The sequence below is a fragment of the Terrapene carolina genome, unplaced genomic scaffold (assembly GCF_002925995.2).
Source record: "Terrapene carolina triunguis isolate 2854851 unplaced genomic scaffold, T_m_triunguis-2.0 Scaffold89, whole genome shotgun sequence".
Classification (NCBI taxonomy): domain Eukaryota; kingdom Metazoa; phylum Chordata; order Testudines; family Emydidae; genus Terrapene; species Terrapene triunguis.
Genome location: NW_020664440.1, coordinates 28,993,262 through 29,017,258, shown reverse-complemented (window position 1 = coordinate 29,017,258; position 23,997 = coordinate 28,993,262). Strand labels below are relative to the sequence as shown.

Here is a 23,997-nt window from a genome sequence, read left to right as displayed (position 1 = left end):
GACACCCTCGGCTGGGCCCGGACTCCCACAGACAGCTTGGAAATGGGCGTGGGGGAGGGAAGCACATCCTGTGCACTGCGAGGGGCAGGGCAGGAGCCTCCATGGGACCCCTATCTCATAAGGGTGGAGACCTTAGGCCCGGGGAGAGGGTGAGCAGGGACCCCCTGGACTGGGAGTGGGGGCACTGGTGTCAGGCCCTGCCAGGCCCAGGTCAGGGAGGGGCAATAACAGCGCTACCTATCTCTGCTCCCCAGGTGCGGACGCTGGAGAATCTGGTGCCCCTGGGGTGGGTGGAGGACGAGCCCCAAAGTCCCAGTGCCCTAGACAGACAGGCAAGGGCCCGGGAGTATTTCCTGCACCTGGCAGATGGAGGCTTCCTCACCCAAGTCATGGGGCTGATGTGAGTGACGGGCAGTGAGGAAGGGGGAACAGAGGTGGGGAACCAGCTGTGCAGGCAGTGGGGGATCTGGGCTGTGTTGAGGGGCCCAGCTGGGAGGCAGTGGGGGGGTCTGGGCTGGGTTGGGGAGCCCAGCTGGGAGGCAGTGGGGGGCTGGGGCTGTATTTGGGGGCTCAGCTGGGGGGCCATGAGGAGGGGCTGTGTTGGTGGGACCAGCTGGGCAGGCAGCGGGTGGCCCGGGCTGTGTTGGTGGGACCAGCTGGGCAGGCAGCGGGTGGCCCAGGCTGTGTTGGGAGGACCAGCTGGGGGGCTTCTGGGCCATGTTGGGGGGCCCAGCAGGGGAGCAGTGGTGGGGACTCTCAACTGTGCTTGAGGGGCCCAAATGGGGGGCCTAGGCTGTGTTGTGAGGCCCAATTGGTGGGCAGTGGGGGATGTCTCACCCATTCCTTTTATTCCCCCCCGGCAGAGACCCAACCCCGTGGCGTGCCCGGCCACCCCAGAGCCAGCAGGGCGACGAGAGGCTGCGACTCCAGACTCTGCACACCCTGCTGCAGCAGCTTCGCACTTTCTACCAGGTGGGGGTGCTGGGATGGGGGGCAGCACGCCCAGGGAGTGAACCTCTGTCCCCCGGGGCGTGGAGTGGCTGGGGGCCTGAGGAGCCTTGCCCCCTGCTGCCTGTGTACACTTGTGCTCTCATAGGTGCACACTTGTGTCTCTGCCGGCAGTGCACTCTCACGTGCTCGCATTTGCACACTTGTGTCTGTGTACACTCATGCTCTCGTGTTTGTGGGCCCGCTGCTCAGCTAAGTGCACAGGGAGCCGTTCCTCTCTCACCTCTGTGATGTGCAATCCACAGGGGCGGGCAGGCAGGAAGGGGAAGTGGTCAGCGTTTGTGCAGCTCCTGACGCACAGCTGGGGGAGTCATTCACTCCACAGTGACACCCAGGGAGCTCCTCCGGGGGGGGGTATGGGGCAGACGCAGGGGGAGCCCCTCCCACTAATCAAAGGTTCTTGACATCTAACCTTTGACCTTTGCAGGATGATTTGCAGCAGCTGATTCTAATGACTCCCCCTAATGTGCAGCTTCTCGCCAGAGACCCCCTGACAGGTAACTGTTGGGGGGGGCAGTACCGGGCTCAATGGGTCCATAGGTCTGGTTCTGTCTGAGGAGCTGGAGAGGTGGGATACTGGGCTGGATGGGCCCAGGGGCTGATCACCTGGAGGGGTGAAAGGGGTCTGTCTCTGGCTGTATTCACCCTTCCCTCCCACTGTCTTAGAGCAGGGCATCAACGAGATGCGGAAGCTGCTGCTGCTGCTGCTGGGGGCTGCTGTGCAGGTACGTGGGGGGTCTAGGGCGTGGGGGAGTGAACCCCGCCAGGGAGGAGGGTCTGTGCAGCCAGCACTACCAGGGGTCTCCCTATGCCCCCCAGTAGCGCCCATGGCTGGCTGGGACGTGGAGCAGCCTTCAGTGGGGACTATGGGTTAATGCAAATTTCCTCCCAGGGTTAGGGGGTATCACGGATTTCAAGGCCAGAAGAGCCTGCTGTGATCATTCAGTCTGGCCTCCTGTCTAGCACAGGCCAGAGGCCGGCCCTGAAACAATTCCTGATTGAACTTACTGAGCAGATCTTACGGAATAACATCCAGTCGTGGTCAGGGCCGACCCTTGACCAAATGGTGCCCCAGGCGAAGAGCAACTTCACCCTCCATTTGTTAAACTTTTGAATACCTTATTTTTTATTCCATTTGTAGCTCATTTAATGACTTTGATGCACGATTTGAATGCATGATTTATCCCTGTCATATAAGACGATCAATTTGCACACTAGGATCTGTAAAGCTGTATTTATTCATGCCATATATAAGCAAATAAAAAAAAATAATTTCCTCTAAGTTTACAGTAACTTTTTAATTTTAAGAATAACTGAAATGTACTAACATCAAGAAATTGAATTTTGCCCCAACATTGGGTGGACCAGTGTTAAGTAGTGTTACAGTAGATGACAGCCTTAGAATGTTAACCCTCATCCTTTAGGTCAAAAGGTCACTTTTCTCGCCTTCATTTGTCCAAATCTTTCTTCGATGGACCCAGCAGAGTGAGCAAAAAAACTCCCTCTTGAATTTTTCTTCCGAGCTTCTCATCACCTCATCTCTGACCTTGTAACCAAACTGTTGCTTCTTCCGATGAACACGAGTTTCCTTGAAGACAGGCTCAACTCCTAAGTTTTCCTCCATTTCTTTGGCAGCAGTGATGGCATCTTCAAATCCGTTGTCTGTCGGCCACGACAAAATCGAGGCAGATTCCTGTCAAAGTAGTAGCGATCGCAATGTCCATCGACTGAGTTTGCAATGCCTGACTCACAATGTTTGCTTGGAACAGGATATCATGCCAAACTACAGTTGAGACCAGCAACTGGAAGTCAGTGAGCTGGTTTGCCAGGCTTTGCTCCTCGTGTCAGATTCCGGCCTCGGCTTTACTCGACTGCACCAGCTCCATCAGGGTGTCGTAAACCTCAGTCACTTGGTATCTTACTGGCCTTATGCTGTCAATGCGGCTCTCCCAGAGAACTTCACGTAGCAGCTTCACGGTCAGATTTGTAACATTGTCCGTGAGGATCTTCCACCTGATAGTTGGTGCTGAAAAGAGGATATGTATCCTTTGCAGTACTCCAAAGAGAGATACTGAATGTAAAGAAGATGACGCTGCATCTGACACAACCAGGTTGAGCCACAAGGCACGCCAAAAGCTCTGGGATTCGGCGTAAGGATCCTTGCCTGGACACCACAGTTTCTTCCCTTCATGTTCATGCCGTTGTCACCATATCACAGCTGGGCCTCACTTCACTTCAGTTCTTCTTATATCTCAGACTGACTGACTGGCAACGCCCCGCCCTTATATGCCCGCTAGGGCATGGCTGACAATATTCTAGGAGGTTCGAGGACAATGAATCCACAGACGGAACACCTGAAACATTTTACTTCAAACATTCTATTTTCCCTTTTGTCGCTAACAACAAAAACAGCCCCCCAAGCCCGGCACCCTAGGCAGTCGCCTGCCCCTAAATCAGCCCCTGGTTGTGGTTTAAACGTTGCCAGGGATGGAGAATCCACCATAGCCCTTGGCCAGTTGTCCCCATAGTTAATTCCCCTCACTGGTACAAATTTACACCTTATTTCCAGTCTGAATTTGTCCAGCTTCAATTTCCTGCCACTGGACCATGTTAGACCTTTGGCTGGTAGGTGGAAGAGCCCTTTATTAAATATGTGTTCCCCATGTAGGTATCTCTAGACAGGGATCAAGTCATCCGTCAGCCTTCTCTTTGTTAAGCTGAATAGATTGAGCTCCTTGGGTCTCTCACTGTGGCACGTTTTTTAGTCCCTTAATTGGTCTCGTAGCTCTTCTCTGAGCCTTCTCCAGTTTCTTTACATCCTTCTCGAATTGTTGGCACCTGATCTGGAGGCAAGAGTCCAGTAGTGGTCACACCAGGGCATCCCGGGGTGAGGGGGAAACGTGGCCATAGCAGCCCTCAGAGGCACCCTGAGAAAGAGAGAGAGGCTGACAGCTGTTTCTTTGTGACCCCACATCCCTCCACTCTCTGTCCCTCCTCCCCCTCCCACTCCATGCCGCCTCTTCTCCCCACACACCCCTACCTCTGCACATGCCCCTCGGTGCTGTCTCTCCTCTCCTCCCCCGCACCTCCTCCCCCCCTGCACCTCCTCCCCCTGCACCCTGTCCTCACCCCCTGTGCTGCCCCATACCCCCTCCCTCCACAGTGTGAGCGGAAGGCGGAGGTCATTGAACGGATCCAGGGGCTGGACATCGAGACCCAGACTGCGTTGGCCGGTGCCATCCAGGAGGTAAGAACACCCACTGTTGGCACGACCTTTCCTTCTGCTCCTTGTGGCTGGGTCCCCCAGCTGAGCCCCCAAGGGACAGTCACCAGGTGGCACCCCGTCGGGCAGCATCAGGCTGCACTTGCCCAGACGCAGGGGCTTGAGGGATAATGGGGGAGCTGTAGGCAGGGAGGCTGTAGCACTTGTGCAAAAGGCTGGCATGGGCAAGACTGCTGTGCGAGGGCTGTGAGAGCCGTGGGAAGGGGAGGCCGTGTGAGGAGCTGGCATGCGAGGGGAGGCCATGAGGCATGTGCCGGGGCAGACATGTGAGGGGAGGCCGTGTGAGGAGCTGACATGAGAGGGGAAGCCATATGAGGAGCTGGTGTGCGAGGGGAGGCCATGAGGCATATGCCAGGGTGGACATGTGAGGGGAGACCTGCGAGGGGAGGCCATGATGTATGTGCCGGTGCAGACATGTGAGGGGAGGCCGTGTGACGAACTGGCATGTGGGAAGGGGCCGTGTGAGGAACTGGCATGTGATGGGAGGCCGTGTGAGGAGCTGACGTGAGGAGCTGGTGTGCAAGGGGAGGCCATGAGGAATATGCCGGGGTGGACATGTGAGGGGAGACCTGCGAGGGGAGGCTGTGTGAGGAGCTGGCGTGTGAGAGGAGGCTGTATGAGGAGCTGATGTGTGAGGGAAGGCCATGTGAGGAGCTGGCATGCGAGGGGAGGCCATGATGTATGTGCCAAGGCAGACATGTGAGGGAGGCCGTGTGAGGAGCTGACGTGCGAGGGGAGGCCATGTGAGGAGCTGGTGTACAAGGGGAGGCCATGAGGCATGTGCCAGGGGCAGGTGTGCAGGGCTTGTGATGTGTTGCTCTTGTGTTGCAGGTGACACAGGACCCAGGGGTGGTGCTGAGCCTGCAGTGGGGGGCACTGGCTGAGCTGCACCCCCTGGAGCTGACACGGGTCCTGCAGGAGCTGTTGTCCCGGCTGCGGGGCCTGGTGCAGGAGCGGGATGCGAGTGCGGAGGTGAGGGAGGCCCTCGGGCACATTCCTGCCACTCCCAGCCCTCCCTGTGCTCCTCCCCCCTCCGCAGCCCCCCACCTCTCTGTGGGTTTTCCTATCCAGTGCCCCCTGGGTTCCCCTGACCCCCCAAGGCTCTGATACCTCTTCCCCCTCATGCGGTCTCCTTGAGCTCTCCCCATCCCTCTGCCCCCCTCAGATCCTTCTTGTGCTGCTCTCCCCTCCCCCTTCCACTGTTCCCTGGACATTTCCCACCCCCACCCGTTCTTCCCACCCCGTCTAACCCAGCTGTCTTGCAGAGGCTGTGGGAGCTGCAGCAGGAGCGGGAGGTGTCGTCCCCCCATGGCCCGCTGTCCCCCGAGGGGGCCTGGGACAATCGCCAGCACCTCGGGGTGCAACTGGCTGACGCCCGGGGCCAGGCCCGGCGCCTGCGCCAGGAACTGTGAGTGGGTGGGGGGCACTGATGGGAATGGGGTGGTTCTGGGATGGGGGGACAGTTAGGATTGGGGGGGAGGTCCTAGGGATATTAGGGGGCACAGAAGACAAGAGGGGGATCCTGAAATGGGGGGTTCTAGTGAGGAGGGGCCCTCAAGGGGATTGGGAATAGGTGTGAGGGAGGTACCTGGGGATCCCAGTGTGTGTCGGGGGGAGGCCATGGGGTTATCCCTGACGTGCCCTCCTGGGGGCTCTGACCCCCCTTACCCCCACCCAGGGAGGAGAAATCTGAGGAGCTGCTGGATCAGCGCCAGGAGCTGCAGGAGCTGGAGGCCGAGTTGAGGAGGCTGCGACAAGAGGTACCGACCCCACCCCGCAATGCCCTGGGCCCTGACCCTGTCCCCCCCGCCCCCAGTGCCCTGTTCACCCTGCCCCAATGCCCTGGACCCTGACCCTGTTCTCTCCCACATGCTCTGTTCACCCTGCCCCAATGCCCTGGACCCTGCCCCTGTTTCCCCCTCCCACCCATGTCCTGTTCACCCTGCCCCAATGCCCTGGGCCCTGACCCTGTTCCCCCCCCCCATGCCCTGTTCCCCCAGCCCCAGCCCCAGCTCCAGTGCCCTGATCTTGTTCCTCCCACCCCAGTGCCCTGGGCCCTGACCCTGTTCTCCCTGCCCCAATGCCCTGTTCCCCCCGCCCCAGTGCCCTGACCCTGTTCCCCTCACCCCAGTGCCCTGACCCTGTTCCCCCCACCCCAGTGCCCTGTTCCCCCCACCCCAGTGCCCTGACCCTGTTCCCCCTGCCCGTGTGCCCCTGTGCCCTGACCCTGTTCCCCCTGCCCCTGTTCTCCCCACCCTCAGTGCCCCAGGCTCTAACCTAGCGCCTCTTCCCCCCAGCACCGGGCGGTGGCGGGCGAGGCGCGCCTGGCGGGGCTGTACCGGGATGAGCTGGATGCCATGCGGGAGAAGGCGGCCCGGGCTGAGCGCCTGCAGGGAGAGCTCTCGGCCCTGAGGGAGCGACTGCCCGCGCTGGAGCGGTGCTGGGGCAGGCTGGAGGTGAAGGGGCATGGGGTGGAGGAGGCACAGGGGATATGTCATGGATCCACAGGATTGGGGCTATGCCCCCAGCTTTGGAACAGTGTCTTGGAGGAACTCCACCCCACTCTTCCTTCAGGGCAGGCCGCCTGCTGAGACTGACCCTCTGGGGCACCAGCCCCTCTGCCCCATGCTGTGAAGAGTCCAGCTGAGACAGGCTCCTGGTGGAGACTTGCCCACTGTGGAGGGGTTAATGCAGTGACACCAAACCGCACAGAGAAAGGAAAGTAACGCCTAGTTCCACGTGGTCAGCCCAGATCCCAGCCAAGCTGAAGCGATGCTCTCTGACTTCCTCCTTAGTCAGTCCCCAGGGGAGAGTGAGTGCCCAGGCCCCTTCCAGCAGCCAGCCCATCTCCCCAACCCCCCAGTCCTCTGGGCACCAGCTGGGATCTCTGGAAATCCAGAGTCACTGGAGTTTATCTTGTCTCTCTGCCCCTCTGTTGATTGGGTGAGTTTCAGCCAGTTCTTTAACAGCTCTTCACAGGGAGGTGAGACATGCTCCCCCCATCACAATGTCTTTAGCTTGCCCTGAGAGCAAACTTAATCCCTCCCCCGCCAACCCTGCAACAGAGAGGGGAAATTGGGGCACACATAGGATTCATAAAAAATACCACAAAATTCCTAGTTTGTTACAAGGCGGCGGGGGGGGGGCGGGCTCTGGGCTAGTGGAGGTGATAGTAAGGGGTGAGGGGCTAGTGGGGACCAGTGGGGGGGGCAGTACTTCTTGTCAGGAGGAGTGGGGGGCTGTGGGGCTGTAAGGGGCTCAGGGGGCCAGTGGGGGTTTCTCAGCAGGAGGAGTGTGTGACAGTTCTCGGGGTACCCAGGACTGTGAGTCACCTTGTTACCTCCTGCCTCTAGTGAGAGGGAGTCTTGCCCATGGTTGGGTGTCAGCTCCCTACCCCCACCAGCCTGTCAGTCCCCACACATTTTCCTCTGTGCTGTGCCTGTCTTTGCCTTGCACCCCAGCCCAGAGCCCCTTTGAAGCCTTCCTCTGTGATTCCTCGTCTGATGCTGGCTACTCACAGAAATCCCAGATCCTCTGCCCCCAAAGGAGCAGTGTGCCCCAGCTGACTAGTTTTACCTTAAATCACTGCTCTTGTAAACCTCACACTTATAATAAAACTCAGGTAGGTTTCGTTAATCAAGAGCAGAGATTCCACCAGAAATGAGAGTGAAGGAAACAAATAGTTACAATACAAAACAAAATCATAAAATGCTCATGAACCCTCTCCTAGCTAAAGAAGTAGGTTCCCCGCCCCCCCAAAAAAGTTCAGTCTGTTGCAGAGCTGGCTGGCTTCATGGGAACCAGGATCCAAACTTCCATGAGAAACACCCCAATCCATAAGATGTTTCCTCAGTGAATGGTTCCAGGGCACCTCTCCCCATTCCGTGTGATACTGAAACAGTCTCTTATCTCTATTCCTAGATAGGGCCATCCCCTGTCTGTTGTAATGGCCTGTGTGGCGGTCAGTGGGTCTCGGGGGGCTCTGATGGGGCACTATCCCTGACAGGAGGGGGTGTGGGCCAGGGGATCTCGGGAGCTCTGACCGGGCTCTCTCCCTGGCAGGAGGAGCGGGCCTTCTCCCAGGCCCTGCTGGACAGCAAGGCCCAGTTGGAGGGGCAGCTGGAATCCGCCCGCGCCCGGGCCCAGCACCTGCCCCAGCTCGAGAAGGAGAATCTGCTGCTGCGGAGCCAATTAGAACAAGTTGAAGAGGTGAGACCCCCAACCCCAAATGGCCTCCTGCACCCTCTCCATGGTGCCCCCTACGGGCCCCTGTGCACACAGCCTGTCCTGTTACCAGGCTAAATGCTCACTGCCCCTGGCTGGGCTTTCCCCAAGTGACCCCCACAGGTGCCAGCTGGGATCCCGTGATTCACCCCTCTCAGAGCAGCCCCTGGGGACAGCCACGGGTGAGCCAGTGGTCTCTGTGTCTCAGTCAGGCTGTCAGCCGTGTCCCTGGCAGCCTGACTGGCCTCTCCCAGCTCACCCAAACCTCTCTCTCTTCTACAGACGTGCGGGCTCCTTTGACCCCAGGCTTAGCCTTGGGAAGAGAAACACCCCCCGGGCTAGCCGGGGGAACTGTTCCCCATTGCCACTGTTCCCATCACTCCTTTGAAGCTGGTACCTGAGAGGCTCTTCTCTGTGTCTCTGTTTTCCCTGCCCTGCTCTGTTCTAGCTCTGTGCACTTGGGCAGGCAGCAAGGCACAAGGGAAACCCAGTCACACAGAGCCCTCAGAATAAATGCTACAGACCTTTTCCCCAGTCTGTCACACACCTCACAGCGCCCCCTGCTGGGAGAGGCCGGGCTGGAGTAGCAGTGACCTCCCCCTGCAGGTAGTGCTCCTGCCCTGCTCCTTACAGCACCCCCTGCTGGGAGAGGTAGGGCTGGAGTAGCAGGGACCTCCCCCCACAGCCAGTGTTCCCGCCCTGCTCCTTACAGCGCCCCCTGCTGGGAGAGGCCGGGCTGGAGTAGCTCTCCCCACAGCCAGTGTTCCCGCCCTGCTCCTTACAGCGCCCCCTGCTGGGAGAGGCCAGGGCTGGAGTAGCTCTCCCCACAGCTAGTGCTCCTGACCCTCCCTATGGTGCCCCTTGTAGGACCCTCTCAGAAGTGTAGGGAACCCCCTATGTTAACAGTCTCTATGTCATGGATTCACAAGGTCTGGTCTATGTCCCAGCCTTTAACCTGTTTCCTGGGGGTACCCCTCTATTGCGCTGGGCCCCAGGGATCTATACTGTTCTGCAGGGGCAGGCCAGTGGCCTCCATGACTCCAAAACTGGGCCTTTGGGCTCCAGCTACCCCGTGTCCCTCCGTGGCTCCCTGCAGCGAGTCCAGCTGAGACTTTTCCCCCATCAGGACGCAATGTTCCTTAGGCTTGGTCTCCACTGAAAAGCTGACTCGACCCAGTGGCGTGGCTCAGGGCACCCGCCTGAGCGACGCAGTGAAGCCGAGCTAACCCCCAGTGTAGACAGCGCTAGGTCGCTGGGAGAATTCTTTTGCTGACCTAGCTACCACCTCTCGAGGAGGTGAATTAACTACAGGGCTGGGAGAGTCCCTCCGCTCGCTTGGCAGTGTCCGCTGTGAAGCACTGCAGCTGTGCCACTGAAACGTGTCAAGTGTCGACAAGGCCTCAGTCAGCAACGGCAGCAACACCAGGCGGCTGGTTCAAAACAAGGGCACCTTCGTTCATCACCTGGTCAGAAGTCTTGGGGTTAGCGTGAGAGAGGCCGGCTCCGGACAGAGTTCCTGCTTTGCCGTGCCCCGGCCCCTGCTTCCCCTGAGTTCCATCCGTCCTTATGTTCTTATGTCCTCTCCCTGTCCCCTTTGCCAGTGCCGGGGCACTGCCATGTGGCTATGAACCCCACTCTTCCTCCCCCTGCTTCCCGACACCTCTCGTCTTTGCTCTCCGACACAGCCCTGCCACGCTCACTCAGCTGCCTCTGCAGCCGGGAGTTTGCTGTCTCGGGGGGGGGGGTCTGCTGATGCAGCCCAATCCGGACCCAGACCCTCGTGCCTCCTGCTCCGTGCCAGGAGCAGCATTATAGCCCCTCTGTAACCAGTGGGCAACTGTACCAAGGCCGAGGGGGAGACGCACACTGTTCATAAGGCTATTACAGAAAACTCCCGCATGGGTCACCCTCTGCCCCCAGGAGCGGGAGCGGGAGCATCAGCGGCTGGAGGAGCTGCAGCAGGAGAAGGTGTTGCTGGAGGGGGAGCTGAGGCAGAATTTGGGGGAGTCCCAGCACCTATCCTGGGAAGAGGAGCAGGAGCCCAATGAGGCTCCCAATGGTGAGTGCCTCCTCCTCCCCTTTCCCCCAGGCCCCCCAGCTCCCCCCACCCCCCGGCTCATTGATGTGACACTGTCTTCCCCCAGACCCTGCTGAGACTCCCAAGTCCCTGAGCTATGAAGTGACCGAGGTGACGTCCAGCCGCCTGCTAGCACTGGAGCGGGAGAACCAGGAGCTGCGCCGGAGGCTGCAGGAGGCACTAGAGGCCCCGGGAGAACCCAGGAGTCCAGGCCTTGAGCAGAAGAATAAGGCCCTCAGCAAAGAGGTGAGGGAGATGGGGCTCCTAGAAGAAAATTCAAGGCCCTGTCTGCCCCACCCCTCAGCCAGCCAGTCCCCCGGCCCTGGGGCTGGATTGGAGTTGGCACCCCACAGAGGGTGTCCCATTCCTTAACCAGGGGCTATCTGGGGAGGAGTCTAGCGTGTGTCAGGGGAGTGTCTCCGTGTTGTTTTTTGGGGATAGGAGGGGTTGTGTGTGGGGGGGAAGGCTGTATGTGAGGGTTTGAAGGGTGGTATCTCTCTTGGGGAAGCCTTGTGGGGGGTCTATGTGTTGGGGAAGGATAGAGAGGGGGAGTCTGCCAGGTTTTAGCAGAAGGGGGGGTGTCTGGGGGCTGTGTGTTGGAGAGGGTGGGGGAAGGGGGATCTGTGGAGGAGGCTGTGGTTGGGGGGACAGGGATAGGTTGTTTCTGTGAGGGAGTGATGGGAGATGAGGTGTCTCTGTGGAGGGGTCAGTGGAAGGGGGGAGGGGTGCCTCTCAGGGGGTCTGTGTGTTGGGGTACAGGGGGAGAGGGTGTCTCCATGGGAGGTGTCTGTGGGGTGGGGAGAGGGCTGTCTCCATGCCGGCCCAGTCCCCCCTCAACCCCCAGTTGCCTGGCACAGGTGCAGCGGCTGGGGGCAGAGCTGGAAGCCCAGCGGGCCCGGAGCTGCCAGGAGCGGGAGGAGCTGAGCGCCGCCCTGCTGGGGGAGAAGGAGCAGCTGGAGCGGGAGCTGCGCAGCTTGCAGGAGCAGCGGCACTGCGAGGTGGGGCACGGTGCCCGGGGGGGAGGGCAGGGCAAGGTGTGCAAGGGGTTGTCATTTGGGGCAGTGGAGGGGTGCTGCAGGGGGAAGGCAGCAGGCCCAGGAGTGCCCCTAGCGTGGTGCCCCCACATGGCTCAGGCAGCATGAAGGGGTCAGTCCCATTGCCTGGAGCCCTGAGTGGCTGGAGGAGTGGGTGGGCAGGGTGGGAATCCCGTCACCCTCCCTGCTGCCAGCCTGTCTCCCATTTGGAGGAGACCAATGCCATGGCAGAGCATGGGGACAGGGGATTGGCTGCAGGTTGTCACAGATTGACAGGGCTGTTACACCCCAGCCTTAACACAGTCTCCCAGCAGTGCCAGTGACCCCTTTAGTGCACCAGACCCCAGGGCAGCCATGCGGCCTCAGCAACTCCAGGTTTGGGCCTTTGGGTGCCAGCCCCCCTGCTCCCCCGCAAGCTCCCCCGGTCAGTGCAGCTGCGACCAGACTGCCATGGAGACTCTCCCTTCTCCGGGAGCGACGCGCCCAGAGATGATCTGCGGCGAGACCAGGCAGCCTGGTCAGGCCGAGGGAGCATTGGTTAGTCACCTGGGATCCAGCATCCCAGGCCGGCCTGGGAGCCCAGGCTTCTGCCAGAGCCCGTGTTGGTGGGAGCCAGGACCCCAGCATGTCCTGCTGTCCTGAGACCGAGCTTTGCTCTCTGCCCCTTCAGGGAACGGCTACGCTGCAGTAATGGGGTGTGAGTGCCGCTCGTGCAGACATAGCGGAGCTAGCTTCAATCTAGCAGAGCAGCGAAGCTGCAGCAGCATGGGCTAGCGCCCGAGTAATGACCAGGGTGGCAGGCAGGCGTGGGCAGTTGTCTGGTCTGGAAGCAGAGGGCACCAGCCGTGCCTCATTCCCCTCAGGAATAGCAACACCAAGCCTGTGGGTGCAGAGGCCTACACAGGGATCATAACCCTATTACCAAAACTGCCCTTTTTTGGGTGGGGCTGGGGGAGGCTCATATGGCTTAGGCCAGGAGGACACATGGGTAGGCAGGAGGCTCAAAGGCAGCCTGGCCCCCTGGGGATCAGCCTGGGGCAGGGCCCTCCTCTGAGTTCCCACCACAAGGGGCAGGAGGCGCCCTGGGCTGGTGGGGGCAATAGAGGGCATCACTCAGTACATCCAGTTACTATGCTATTGCTGGGGGCAGGCTAGGACATGCCAGCGAGTCCCTAACCAGCTCTGTTCCCCTTCCCCCCAGCAGGAGTCTCTGCAGAGCCAGGAGGACCCAGGCACCTGGGCCCAGGAGCAACAGGAGGCACTGGCAGAGAGTGGGCGCCGGCTGTGCCAGGTGGAGGAGCGGGCGTCCAGCCTGCAGGAGGCATTGCGCCGGCTGGAGGCCACTCACGCCAAGGCCCTGGAGGGGCTGACGGCCTCCCAGGAGGCCCGGGGGCACCTGGAGCAGGAGCTGCTGAGACTGCGGCAGGAGCTCGAGCAGCAGCGCCTGGAGGCCCTGCTGCTGGGGCAGCTGGAGGCTGAGGCCCAGGCGCTGGAGAAGGAGCGAGAGGCGCTGCGGGCGGAGTTGAGCCAAGCCGAGCAGGAGCTGGCGGAGGCCCGGGGCAGTCTGGAGGCAGAGCGGCAGCGGACTGGGCGCCAGGCTGAACAGGCGCGGGAGGCCGCGGAGGAGTTACGGGCGTCCGAGCGCGAGCTGGGCACCCTGCAGCGCGGGCTGGAGCAACACAAGGCAGCCCTGACCCAGCTGGAGGGCGAGCGAGGGGCGCTGGAGGCAGTGTTGAGCCAGGCTGAGAGAGAGCGCCGGGCGCTGGACAAGGAGACCCGGCGTCTGCGGGCCCAGACCCAGGCCCAAGAGGAAGCACTGGCAGAACAGGGCCGCCGGGCCGCCCAGCTGGAGGCCCAGAGCCGGCTGCAGGCGCTGGAGTTGGGCGGGCTGAGAGAGACAGCACAGCGGCTGCAGGAGCTGGAGCAGGAGAGCAAGGGGCTGCGGGAGCAGCTGGCAGCCGAGCGCAAGGCCTCAGCCACTCTGCGGGAGGTGATGGGGGCACCAGGGGCAGGGAGCGCCAGGGCTGTAAGGAGCAGGAGTGGGGTGGGGGGAAGCTCCTGGCTACTCCAGTCTGGACTCACCTGGCAGGGGGCGCTGTGGGGAGCAGGGTGGGAATGCAGACTGGGGGGGGCGGGAGTTCACAGCTACTCCACCCCAGCTTCTCCCGGCAGGGGGTACTGTGGAGAGCACCTTGCAGGTGACAGTAGGGGACAGAGAATGGCGATGGTAGTCCCCCCGCATTGGTCAGGGGCCTGGTTGGGGTAGTGGAGGCAGGAAGAGGGGCCATGGGTCCCCCCCTCAGTGCTCAGAGTCCTCCTTGTTCCTACAGGAGCTGCTGAGCGAGAAGGTGAAGGGACAGGAGCGGGAGGCTGACCTGGTGCGGCTGCGGGAGCAGCTGGAGCGGCGGGAGGAGGAGCAGCGCCTCCTGGAGGAGCAGCAGGGCACCCAGCAGAGGTAGGCATCTGCAGGAGGCCATACCCACACTTGGGGTATACTTGGGATCTTGTGGGGGATGGAGAGGAGAGGGGGAATAGGTGTCTTGGGGGATAGACTGGTGGGGTTTGGAGGACAAGGATCTGGGCGGCTGGGGAGCTGTATGGGGGGCAGAGGATCTGGACAGGAGGGACTGGTGGAAGGGATCTTGAGGAAGGGTGTCTGGTCATGGGAGTTGGGAGGCAGGGATCTGAGAGAGGGGGCAGCTGGTCATGGAGGCTGGGGGGCAGGGATCGCAGGGAGGGGGGCAGCTGGTCACGGGGGAGGCTGGGGGGCAGGGATCTCAGGGAGGGGCTAGGGCAGTTTCCAGGGGCTCCTGGGTGTAACGTGCCCCCCTCTCGCCCTAGCCAATACCAGAGCCTGGAACAGCGGCTGGAGTTGTCCTTCAGAGAGATGCTGGCTCTGAAGGAGGAGAAGATCGGCGCCCTCCGCAGCCAGGTGGAGGAACTGCTCGTCCTCAATCAGCACCTGGGGAAAGAGCTGCGCCAGGTGAGACACCACCCCCAGCGCCCTCTGCTGGGAGAGACCGGGGTTGCAGTAGTAGTGGACTCCCTCCCTTTCACCCCCTTCCTTGTTCTCCATGTCCAGGTGAAGAGCAGCCCTGGGGCCCCCCTACCCGAAGCGCCAGGGGCCGCGGAGCAGGGCCAGGGGAACCCCGAGCCGGCGCTGGGGCTTCGGGCTGAGCCGGAGAGCGACACCCTGAGCAAGCATCTCATCGAGGTGGAGCGCAGCGTAAGTCCAGGACGCAGGGTGTATTGGGGGCCTTTCCTTTGGGGTGAGGCAGGATGGGGGCTGGAATCTGGTGCCCTCTGGGGGCTGGGTTCCCCCTGCCCTTGGGGTGAGGCAGGGAGGGGGGCTGAGATGGGAGGCCCCTCAGGGAGTCTGGGGGCAGGGGTGGGGGATGGAGGGAAGGGGCTGTGCCCCTCAGTGGACTCTGTGGGGTTAGGGATTCCCGTCCCCTCCCCTCAGCAGGAGCAGAGATTGTGGAGCTGGAGGCCCCTCGGGGGAGCTAGGGATCCCCCCATCACTTGCTGATGCTCCCCCCACAGAACGCGGCACTGCTGGCAGAGAAAGAGGCTCTGATGGGGCGGCTGGGGCAGCTGGAGTCGCAGCTGGGCGCCCTGCAGGGGGAGCTGCTGAGCCTGCAGGGGCAGAGCGGAGGCCTGCGGGAGGAGAGTGGGCGACTGCAGGCCCAGTGTGGGGCCCTCCAGGTGACAGCCTGTCTGAACCTTCCAACCCCCCGTTGTCCTCACACAGCCCAGTGTGGGGCGCTCCAAGTGAGACAGCCTGTCTGAACCTCCCAACCCCCCCTTGTCCCTCACACAGCCCAGTGTGGGACCCTCCAGGTGACAGCCTGTCTGAACCTCCCAACCCCCCCTTGTCCCTCACACAGCCCAGTGTGGGGCCCTCCAGGTGAGACAGCCTGTCTGAACCTCCCAACCCCCCGTTGTCCTCACACAGCCCAGTGTGGGACCCTCCAGGTGACAGCCTGTCTGAACCTCCCAACCCCCATTGTCCTCACACAGCCCAGTGTGGGGCCCTCCAGGTGACAGCCTGTCTGAACCTCCCAACCCCCCCTTGTCCCTCACACAGCCCAGTGTGGGGCGCTCCAAGTGAGACAGCCTGTCTGAACCTCCCAACCCCCATTGTCCCTCACACAGCCCAGTGTGGGGCCCTCCAAGTGAAACAGCCTGTCTGAACCTCCCAACCCCACGTTGTCCTCACACAGCCCAGTGTGGGGCACTCCAAGTGAGTCAGCCTGTCTGAACCTCCCAACCCCCATTGTCCCTCACACAGCCCAGTGTGGGGCCCTCCAAGTGAAACAGCCTGTCTGAACCTCCCAACCCCCCATTGTCCTCACCCAGCCCAGTGTGGGGCCCTCCACGTGACAGCCTGTCTGAACCTCCCAACCCCCATTGTCCCTCACACAGCCCAGTGTGGGGCCCTCCAAGTGAGACAGAGTTTAAGGCCAGAAGGGACCCCCAGATCATCTAGTCCGACAAGTCACCCCAAATAATCCCAACCAGAGCCCTCAGGAGCCCTGCCTGTTGTGAGTCCCAGGCAGAGAACAATGGAGCTGAGGGGCCCCCAATACCCGAGGCCCCTGCTCTGGCAGGGAATCGCTGCGATGAGCCATGCCCAGCGGATCCCAGCAGGCGACCCCTGCCCCATGCTGCCAAGAAAGGTGAAAACCCCCAAGGTCCCTGCCAATCTGACCTGGGGGAAATTCCTTCCCATCCCCCAGCCCGGTGATCAGCTGGACCCTGAGCATCTGAGCAAGACCCACCAGCCAGGCAGCTAGAGAAAAGCTTCTCTGGACCAGCTCAGAGCCTGGTCCACCCTGCCTGGTGTCCCGTCTCCAGCTGTGGCAGATCTCTGATATTTCAGAGGATAATGAAAAAAAAACAACCAAACCCCAAATTAGTTTTGGTGAAAAAAAGAACCTTCCTGATCCTGCAGGTGGCCGGCTAAAGCCCTGAAGCATAATTAGGAACATAAGACATAAACCAGGAGGGACCCCCAGGGCTGCCGAGCCCTGCCCCCCTCCGCCATAAACAACCCCATCATGTAATCCGAGTCACAAATGTATCAAGCTGTATCTTAAGACTAGCTGGGTGTTTTGCCCCCACAATTCCTATGGGGAGGCTGTTCTAGAACCTCCCTCCTCTGATGGGTAGAAACCTTCTCATTGCCCGCCTCCGGGTATGGCTGTACCTCAGGCTATCCTGGCATAGCTCTGCCAGCACAGCCCCCTAGGGTACACTCAGTCTGCATCGACAGAAGGGGCTTTCAGTCGGAGGAGGAACACCGCCTCCCCAAATGACGGGAGTTGTATTGATGGAAGCCCTCTTCTGTCCCCAGTGCTGTCTGCACTGGGGGTGTGTGTGTCACATCTGACTGATGTTGATAGAACTTTTCTGTGTAGACCAGGCCTCCTTTGATTCCTGGCCAGTTTGTCCCCATTTGTTCTTGTGCCAACGTTCTCCTTTAGCTTCAGTAGCTCTTCTCCCTCCCTGGGGCTAAACCCCCTGGTGTATTTATAGAGAGCGACCAGATCCCCTCTCAGCCTTCGCCCGGCCAGGCTAAACAGGCCCAGCTCACTCAGTCTCCTCTCCTAAGATCAGTTCTCCTCTCCCCTGATCCCCTGGGAGCCCTTCTCTGCACTGGGCCAGTTTGGATTCCTTGTTCCTGAACACGGGTGACCAGAACTGCGCACGGTGTTCCCGCTGAGCTCTTCCCAGTACCTCAGCCAGGGGTATTAATGCTTCCCTATCACCACTGGAAATCCCTCACCGGATCCAGCCTAGGATCGCATTGGCCTTTTTCGTGGCCACCTCACAAAGGTGGCTAATGGCATCCTGCGATCAACCCAAACCCTGGGGCTTCTCTTGCCCTCTGTTGCTTTCAGGAGATGAGCCCCCAGGCTAGAGGAAATATTAGACCAGGGGTCAGCAACCTTTCAGAAGTGGTGGGCCGAGTCTTCATTTATTCACTCGAATTTAAGGTTTTGCGTGCCAGTAATACATTTTAACGTTTTTAGAAAGTCTCTTTCTATAAGTCTATAATATAGAACTAAACTATTGTTGTATGTAAAGTAAATACGGTTTTTAAAATGTTTAAGAAGCTTCATTTAAAATTAAATTAAAATGCAGAGCCCCCCAGATCAGTGGCCAGGATCCGGGCAGTGTGAGTGCCACTGAAAGTCAGCTCGCGTGCCGCCTTCGGGACACGTGCCATAGGTTGCCTACCCCTGTATTAGACCCTAGTGGCATGATCTTGCACTTTACACAATTTCATCCCATGTCTATCACTCCGGCCCCCAAGATTTATCCAGTTCTTTCTGTGTAATATTCCGCTCCCAACTCTGTGTCCTCAGCAGACTTCGTTCACATTAATGAAAATATTAAATGGGATCAGGCCCAAGATTGATCCTTAATCCCCTGGCAACTTCCCTCCAGTCTAGAGCTCAGCCTTCTGCACAGCCCCTCACCTTCTCTCCTTTAGCCAGGTCCCTGGGGAGACACCAGCCCTCTGAATTCCCCTGCCCCCCCCCACTCCCCTTACCCCCAGATTCAGTGCGGGACCCTCCAGGTAAGATACTAACCCCCCAAACGCCACTGCCCCAGTGTGGAGCCCCCAGGTCAGACACTGCGTCCCCTGGATGCCCCTTGCTCCCCCAAACCCTCCTGCCCCAACCCCAGATCCAGTGCGGGACCCTCCAGGTGAGACATTGACTCCCACTCCCCTGTGGTTCTTGCTCCCCTGCATGATCTCCCTTGTCCCTCCCCTGCCCTGTGTCTCTCGTTGCCCCCTCCCTGGCAGGTGGAGCAGGCGGCGTTGCTTTCCCAGAAGGCAGCACTGGAGGCCCGGGCATCGGAGCTGCGGGAGCGACTGGCAGGGCTGGAGGCTGAGGTGCGGGTGGCCCGTCAGGAGCGGGATGAGTGGCGCGGGCGCCACGAAGGGCTGGTGCGCAACCATGACAAATTGGCACTGCTGCACGAGCGCCAGGGCGCTGAGCTGGAGGGGCTGCTGGGCAAGCAGGCCGGCCTCAAGGGGGCACTGCGGGCACTGGAGCAGGAGCACCGAGAGCTGCAGGACAGGTAACTGGAGGAGGCTGGGGGGCACCAGGCCAGGGAACCCCCCGGGGCAGGGATTGGGGGCACGTGGCTGTGACAGGCCAGGTAACCCCAGGGGCAAGGGGAGCTGCAGGGCCAGGAAAGCCTGGGGAGGAGTGGCTGAGAGGGCACAAGGGGGCAGCAGGCCAGTTAACCCTATGGGAGGTGTCTTGGATCTCTGGGGGTCTGGTCCCCCAGCCTATCTACGGTCCCTCTGGGAGGAGCTCTGTTATGTGCCAGATCCTGGGCTTAGCATTTCACCAGGCCGAGTCCACAGCTCTATATGCCCAGGGCTGGGTCTCCTGGCTCCAGCACCTCTGTGGCTCTCCAGCCAGTCCCACTGAGTTCAGAGGAGCTTTACCCCGCCAGGGAACCAGGCACTCGGGGGGGATCTGCAGCGACCCAGCCCAGCCTGTTCCAAGCAAGCCGGGGTTTATTAATCCCCTGGAATCCAGCATTACAGAGTCCATCATAGGATGGGGAAGCCAAGAGCCTGGGAACAGCCTGGCCTAGCCCTCACCTCTCAGCACGGGGAGGAAGCCCAGGATTCCTCGGGTGGATTAGCTGCTGAGAAGCACTGGTGACTGCGACTGGGTGTGAATTACGTAACTGTCAGGGGAGCTCAGCACGGGTCCCTCACCTAACGCCAAAGGGGCTGGGAACCCACCCAGGAGTTTTGGACTCAGGGCTGCTCTACACTTAAAAATTAGATCGACCTAACTACTAGGAAAATGTCAGAGGGGGAGGGGGCACAGGGAGCTGCAGGGCAGGTGACCGTAGGGTGTCATGGGGGGCATTCTGTGGGGGTAAGCGAACGTGGGGCGCAGCAGGGCAGGTGACTGTGGAGGGGACACTGGGCAGGGCTGCAGGGCAGGTAAGCATGGGGGAGGAGCAGGGGTCAGTGGGACAACCTCCTGGGGGTCCTGTGGAGTCTCTCACCCCTTTCTCTCCCCCTCCAGGCACAGCCATCTGGTGGCACAGCAGGCCGGGCTGGAGCAGCGGGAGGCAGCCCTGCGGGGGGAGCGGGAGCGGCTGGAGGGGGCTGAGCGGGAACACCGGCAGCTGGGGGAGCAGCACGCCCGGCTGCAGGACGAGCATGCACGGTAACCGGGGGGGGACCCCGGGATATGGGAGGCGGGGGGGACTGCAGGTTAGGGCAGGTGGTGAGATGGGATGGGGGAGGGGTCCCTAGCATATGGGGGCAGTGGGAGGGACTGGGATGTGGGGGTAGTGGGAAGTCTGTAGGTTGTGGGAGATGGGGGTTATGGGGGCCAGCATCGGGGTCAGTGCGTGGGCGTCCCCTCGTAGTCCCCCATTGACCCCTTGCCCCGCGCAGGGTGCAGGTGGCACTGGCTGCGGCCGAGAGAGCGCAGGAGGAGCAGCAAGGGGAGCTGCGGGGCTTGCGGGGCCGGCTGACGGGACTGCAGCTGGAGCAGGCGCGGCTGGAGGCTGAGGGCACCGCCCTGCGGGAGCAGAACCACCAGCTGGAGGTGGCGCTGGGCCGGATCGGAGACCAGTGTGAGGTGCGCAACCCCTGGTACCCCCTAGTCCCATCCCAGCCTAAAACCCCCACTGTGTGTCCCCCCAGAGACCAGAGCGAGGTGTGCAACCCCCTAATGCTGCCTGCGGTACCCCTGCCCCCCAGCCTGAACCCCCCATGGCATCCCTACTGGGGAGCAGAGCGAGGTGTGCAACCCCTAGCCCTGCCTGTGGTACCCCTGCCCCCCAGCCTGACCCCCCCATGGCATACTGGGGAGCAGAGCGAGGTACGCAACCCACTACCCCCAATTCCACCTCTGGTACCCTCCAGCCCCATTCCCCCAGCCTGAACCCCCCATTGTATCATACCCAGAGACCAGTGCAAGATGTGCAACCCCTGACTTCCCGCAATCCTGCCCCCCAGTCTGACCCCACCAAGAACACGCACCGTGCCCGATACCTTTCTCTTCCCGGCCCAGCTCTCCCCCACTGCACCCTTTGTTGGAGACCCATGCAGACCCCCGATACCGCCAGACCCCCCACCCGGTAGCCACCTGCTACGGATCCACAGCTCCAGCGCTCTGGAGCAGTCTCTGGGAGGACCCCTTCAGTGTGTCAGCCCCCGAGGGTCACACTCTCGCTAGGGCAGGCCTCTTGGCTTCACCACCTCCTGGGTCGAACCTCGGAGCCTTCAGCAACCCTGGGTCATGCTGCGAGCTCCCCTCAGCGAGTCCACCTGAACTGGACACCTGAGGAAGACTGACACACTCAAAGGGAGCAGCACACCCCCCCCCCCCCCCGATTTCCTTAAACTGGAGTGACTCAGCCAGCGCTGTCACAGCAGGGGGGTTTATTAGATGTCTGGAACACAGCCTAGAAAGTCCTTCGTTAACACAGAGAAGGGAAAGTTACAGCAAAGTCCTTCTGGGTCTGTCCAGAGCCCCCTGACCCCCCCTCTTTAGTCCCAGTCACCCACACTTAACCCCACCTGGCCCCTCCCCAGTCCTTTGTCCTGTTCCTGGCAACCATTGTCACCTGGCCCTCCTCCTGAGCCCTTTGTCCTCCAGCTGGTCACACCTGGCTGGCTCCCTAAGGAGGGGGGGCCATCCATGTTCGTTAGTTGCCAGGTGCCAAATGTCCGGGCACTTGGACTGGCCTTTGTCTTCTGGGACTCTCCATGGGCATTGGGCCCAGACCCCAGGCATCAGAGACGCCTGCATCTCTGGGTCTCTGCAAGGGGTAAACCATCTTTTCCTTCCACCTAGTTAACCAGGCACTACATAGGGGAGCCCACTATTCATCCAATTCTCACTCTGTCACACCATCCACAGCCCAGCTCCCCCTGCTCCAAGCAAACAATGGGAGCTGGTCCTCCCTGCTGAACCCCCTGATCAGAGAGTACTTTCCCCATTCTGCACCTCCAGCCCCCCTCCCTCTGTGAGGGGGAGCCCAGAGGGGCATGGCCTGTCCTATCAATAGCTCTGCTGCCTCCCAGCTCCTGGCCCAGCTGAAGGGGAACCAGGAGGAGGAGAACCGACACCTGCTGCAGGAGATCCAGAAACTGAGCCAGGAGAACCGCAGCCTGCTGGAGCGCAGCATGGAGAGCCGGGAGCAGTACCACTCGGAGCAGCGCCAGCACCTGTGAGTGCCCCCCGAGTGCCTCCCTCGGGCCAGTGGGGGAGGTGTGCAGGGAGGGGGCAGATTGGTGAGGCTGTCTGGGGGGTGTCGGGGGCGCAGGGCAGTCTGGCTGGGGACTACAGTGGGCAGGGAGCTCACCCCCAGATTCAGACGCTGCCCTGTGCTCACCCCCAGGGATAAGCTGAATGAGCTGCGCCGGGAGAAACAGAAGCTGGTGGAGAAGATAATGGACCAGTACCGGGTGCTGGAGCCAGCGCTGCCTAAGAGCAAGTGAGTGCCCCCCCCTCCGGGCTGGCCGCAGCTACGGACCCCCCAGGGACCAGCCCCAGCCACGGACCCTCCCACTGCCATGGACTTCCACACCTGCCCCCTCAGCCAGGGACCCTTCTCTGCCACCCTGGGCCCCCCATCCTCTGAAACAGACTGAGCCACCAACCCTCCAAAGCTGGCCTGAGCCAGGGGACCCCGCTTTTTCCTCAAACTAGGGATACACCCCCCAGAGCCTAGGACCCCCAGGGCCAGCCTGAACCAGGGACCCTCCCTGACAGTTGACCTGAGTGTCCCTGCATGGGTCAGTGTTGGGGGGGTGGAATCCCCCAGGATGCTTGGGGGGGGGCTGGCCTAGGCCCCCCAACTCCTGCCAGGAAGCATGTGACCCTCTCTCTTCCTCCACCCCGCAGGAAGAGCAGCAACTGGATCGCGGACAAGATGAAGAAGCTGATGAAGCCGCGGCGTGAGCCCTCCCGGGAACAGCAGCGCCCCCTGGCGCAGGGGGCCAATAGCATTGAGAACCTGCCGGGACTTGGGCAGGATGGGCGCGCACCTGATGGAGGTGAGTGTCCGGGACCCTCCACCTTGTGGGGTGTGGGGAGGAGAGATCAGGACAGGAGATGGGACCCAGGCATCCGGGATGGCAGTGCAAGGTGCTCCCACGCAGGACTCACCATCCCCTGCCCCACTAACCCCTGCTTTGCCCACAGACTCCAGCGCCCCTGCCTCGCCTGTGCCCCTGCGCAAGGCCAGCAGCGTGCTGAGTCTGCCCGACGCCCAGCGGGTGCACCTGCGGCTAAACCGGCGCAAGCTGAGCTCCCGCGTCCTGGTCAGCGAGTCCTTCGGGCCTGGGGACGCCACCCCCCGGCAGCGCTTCCGCCAGCGCCAGCGCCCCCTCGCCTTCCTGGGGGGCTCCCGTGAGGAGGCTGCTGCCCCCTGGGAGGCCCAGGAGGGGCAGAGACTCCCCAGTGCTGGCAGCGAGGAGGGAGGTGAGGTGTCAGGGACTGGGGAGGTGTCATCCCCAGATGGGGGGCAGGGGCTGGCGGGCATCATCTTTGGATAAGAGGGGACATTGGGGGTGTCATCCCCGGGGGGGGGCAGAGAGAGAGATTCTCCCCCAACAACCAGAAGAGAGGGGGAGGAAGAGTGGGGGTCAGGGAGGGGATCCCCTCTGGAGTGGGGGGCTTCCAGTTGGAGCATGGCAGGGGATCCAGAGAGCTGAGATTGACTGGGGGCTTGGGGCAGCTGTAACTGGGGATCCTGTCTCTGCCCAGGGCTACCGCAAGGGAAGGAGAAGGCACCGCTCACGCCCCAGCTCAGTCAGTGAGTCCAGCTCAGCCCCGCCCGGATGGCAGCGACGCAGGGAACCGAACCAGGAAGGGGTCCTGCTACAGCCCCAGCTCCCAGGATCCTCCAGCCACATGCCAGGGGCCCAGAGAATTGGCTCTGCCCCCCCCATCTAGCCCCCGATCCCTCCCACCCCCCCGGGACGAGTCCTGCCCTGACACTGGGGCGGGGCTCAGGATTTGTATTGTATTTCTATAATTTATTAGAAATAAAATGTATTATTTATCATCCCCTCTGCTGTTGTCATTCCACACCGCCCCACCCCTTCACTCGCCCCCATCCCCCCTCCATTTCCTCCCCTTGCCCCTCTCCCGTTCTCCCCCTTCCCTGCTCCCCCCCCAGGAACCGTTGGGAAGGAAGGGGGTTTCCTCCCAGCCCCCGCCCCCATCACTCTTGCATCATCAGTTCCTTCCGCTCTCATGGTTACACCACTTTCACAACCGCAATCCAGGAGCCCTTTCTGCCCCCTTCATCTCTGCACCCCCCGCTCTGCACCACCTCCCCACTGCATCCTCCCACCTCCCCAC

The 23,997-nt window shown here is 61.3% G+C and overlaps 1 protein-coding gene across 1 annotated transcript; it reads left to right on the top strand.

Annotated features, from left to right (window-relative positions):
- The first annotated feature begins 333 nt into the window (after window positions 1–333).
- CCDC88B (coiled-coil domain containing 88B) lies at window positions 334–23,186 on the top strand. Its single transcript, XM_029911196.1, has 27 exons — window positions 334–400; window positions 864–972; window positions 1,436–1,505; window positions 1,675–1,733; window positions 4,172–4,255; window positions 5,123–5,263; window positions 5,557–5,699; window positions 5,970–6,051; window positions 6,589–6,747; window positions 8,354–8,500; window positions 10,436–10,574; window positions 10,660–10,838; window positions 11,450–11,590; window positions 12,828–13,616; window positions 13,957–14,081; window positions 14,468–14,609; window positions 14,709–14,852; window positions 15,170–15,331; window positions 18,192–18,212; window positions 18,323–18,343; window positions 18,444–18,721; window positions 19,696–19,839; window positions 20,073–20,259; window positions 21,711–21,856; window positions 22,028–22,123; window positions 22,534–22,685; window positions 22,834–23,186. Exons 1-27 carry the CDS (start codon window positions 390–392, stop codon window positions 23,184–23,186), a joined length of 4,224 nt encoding a protein of 1,407 aa, XP_029767056.1. The 5' UTR covers window positions 334–389.
- Window positions 23,187–23,997: the final 811 nt, after the last annotated feature.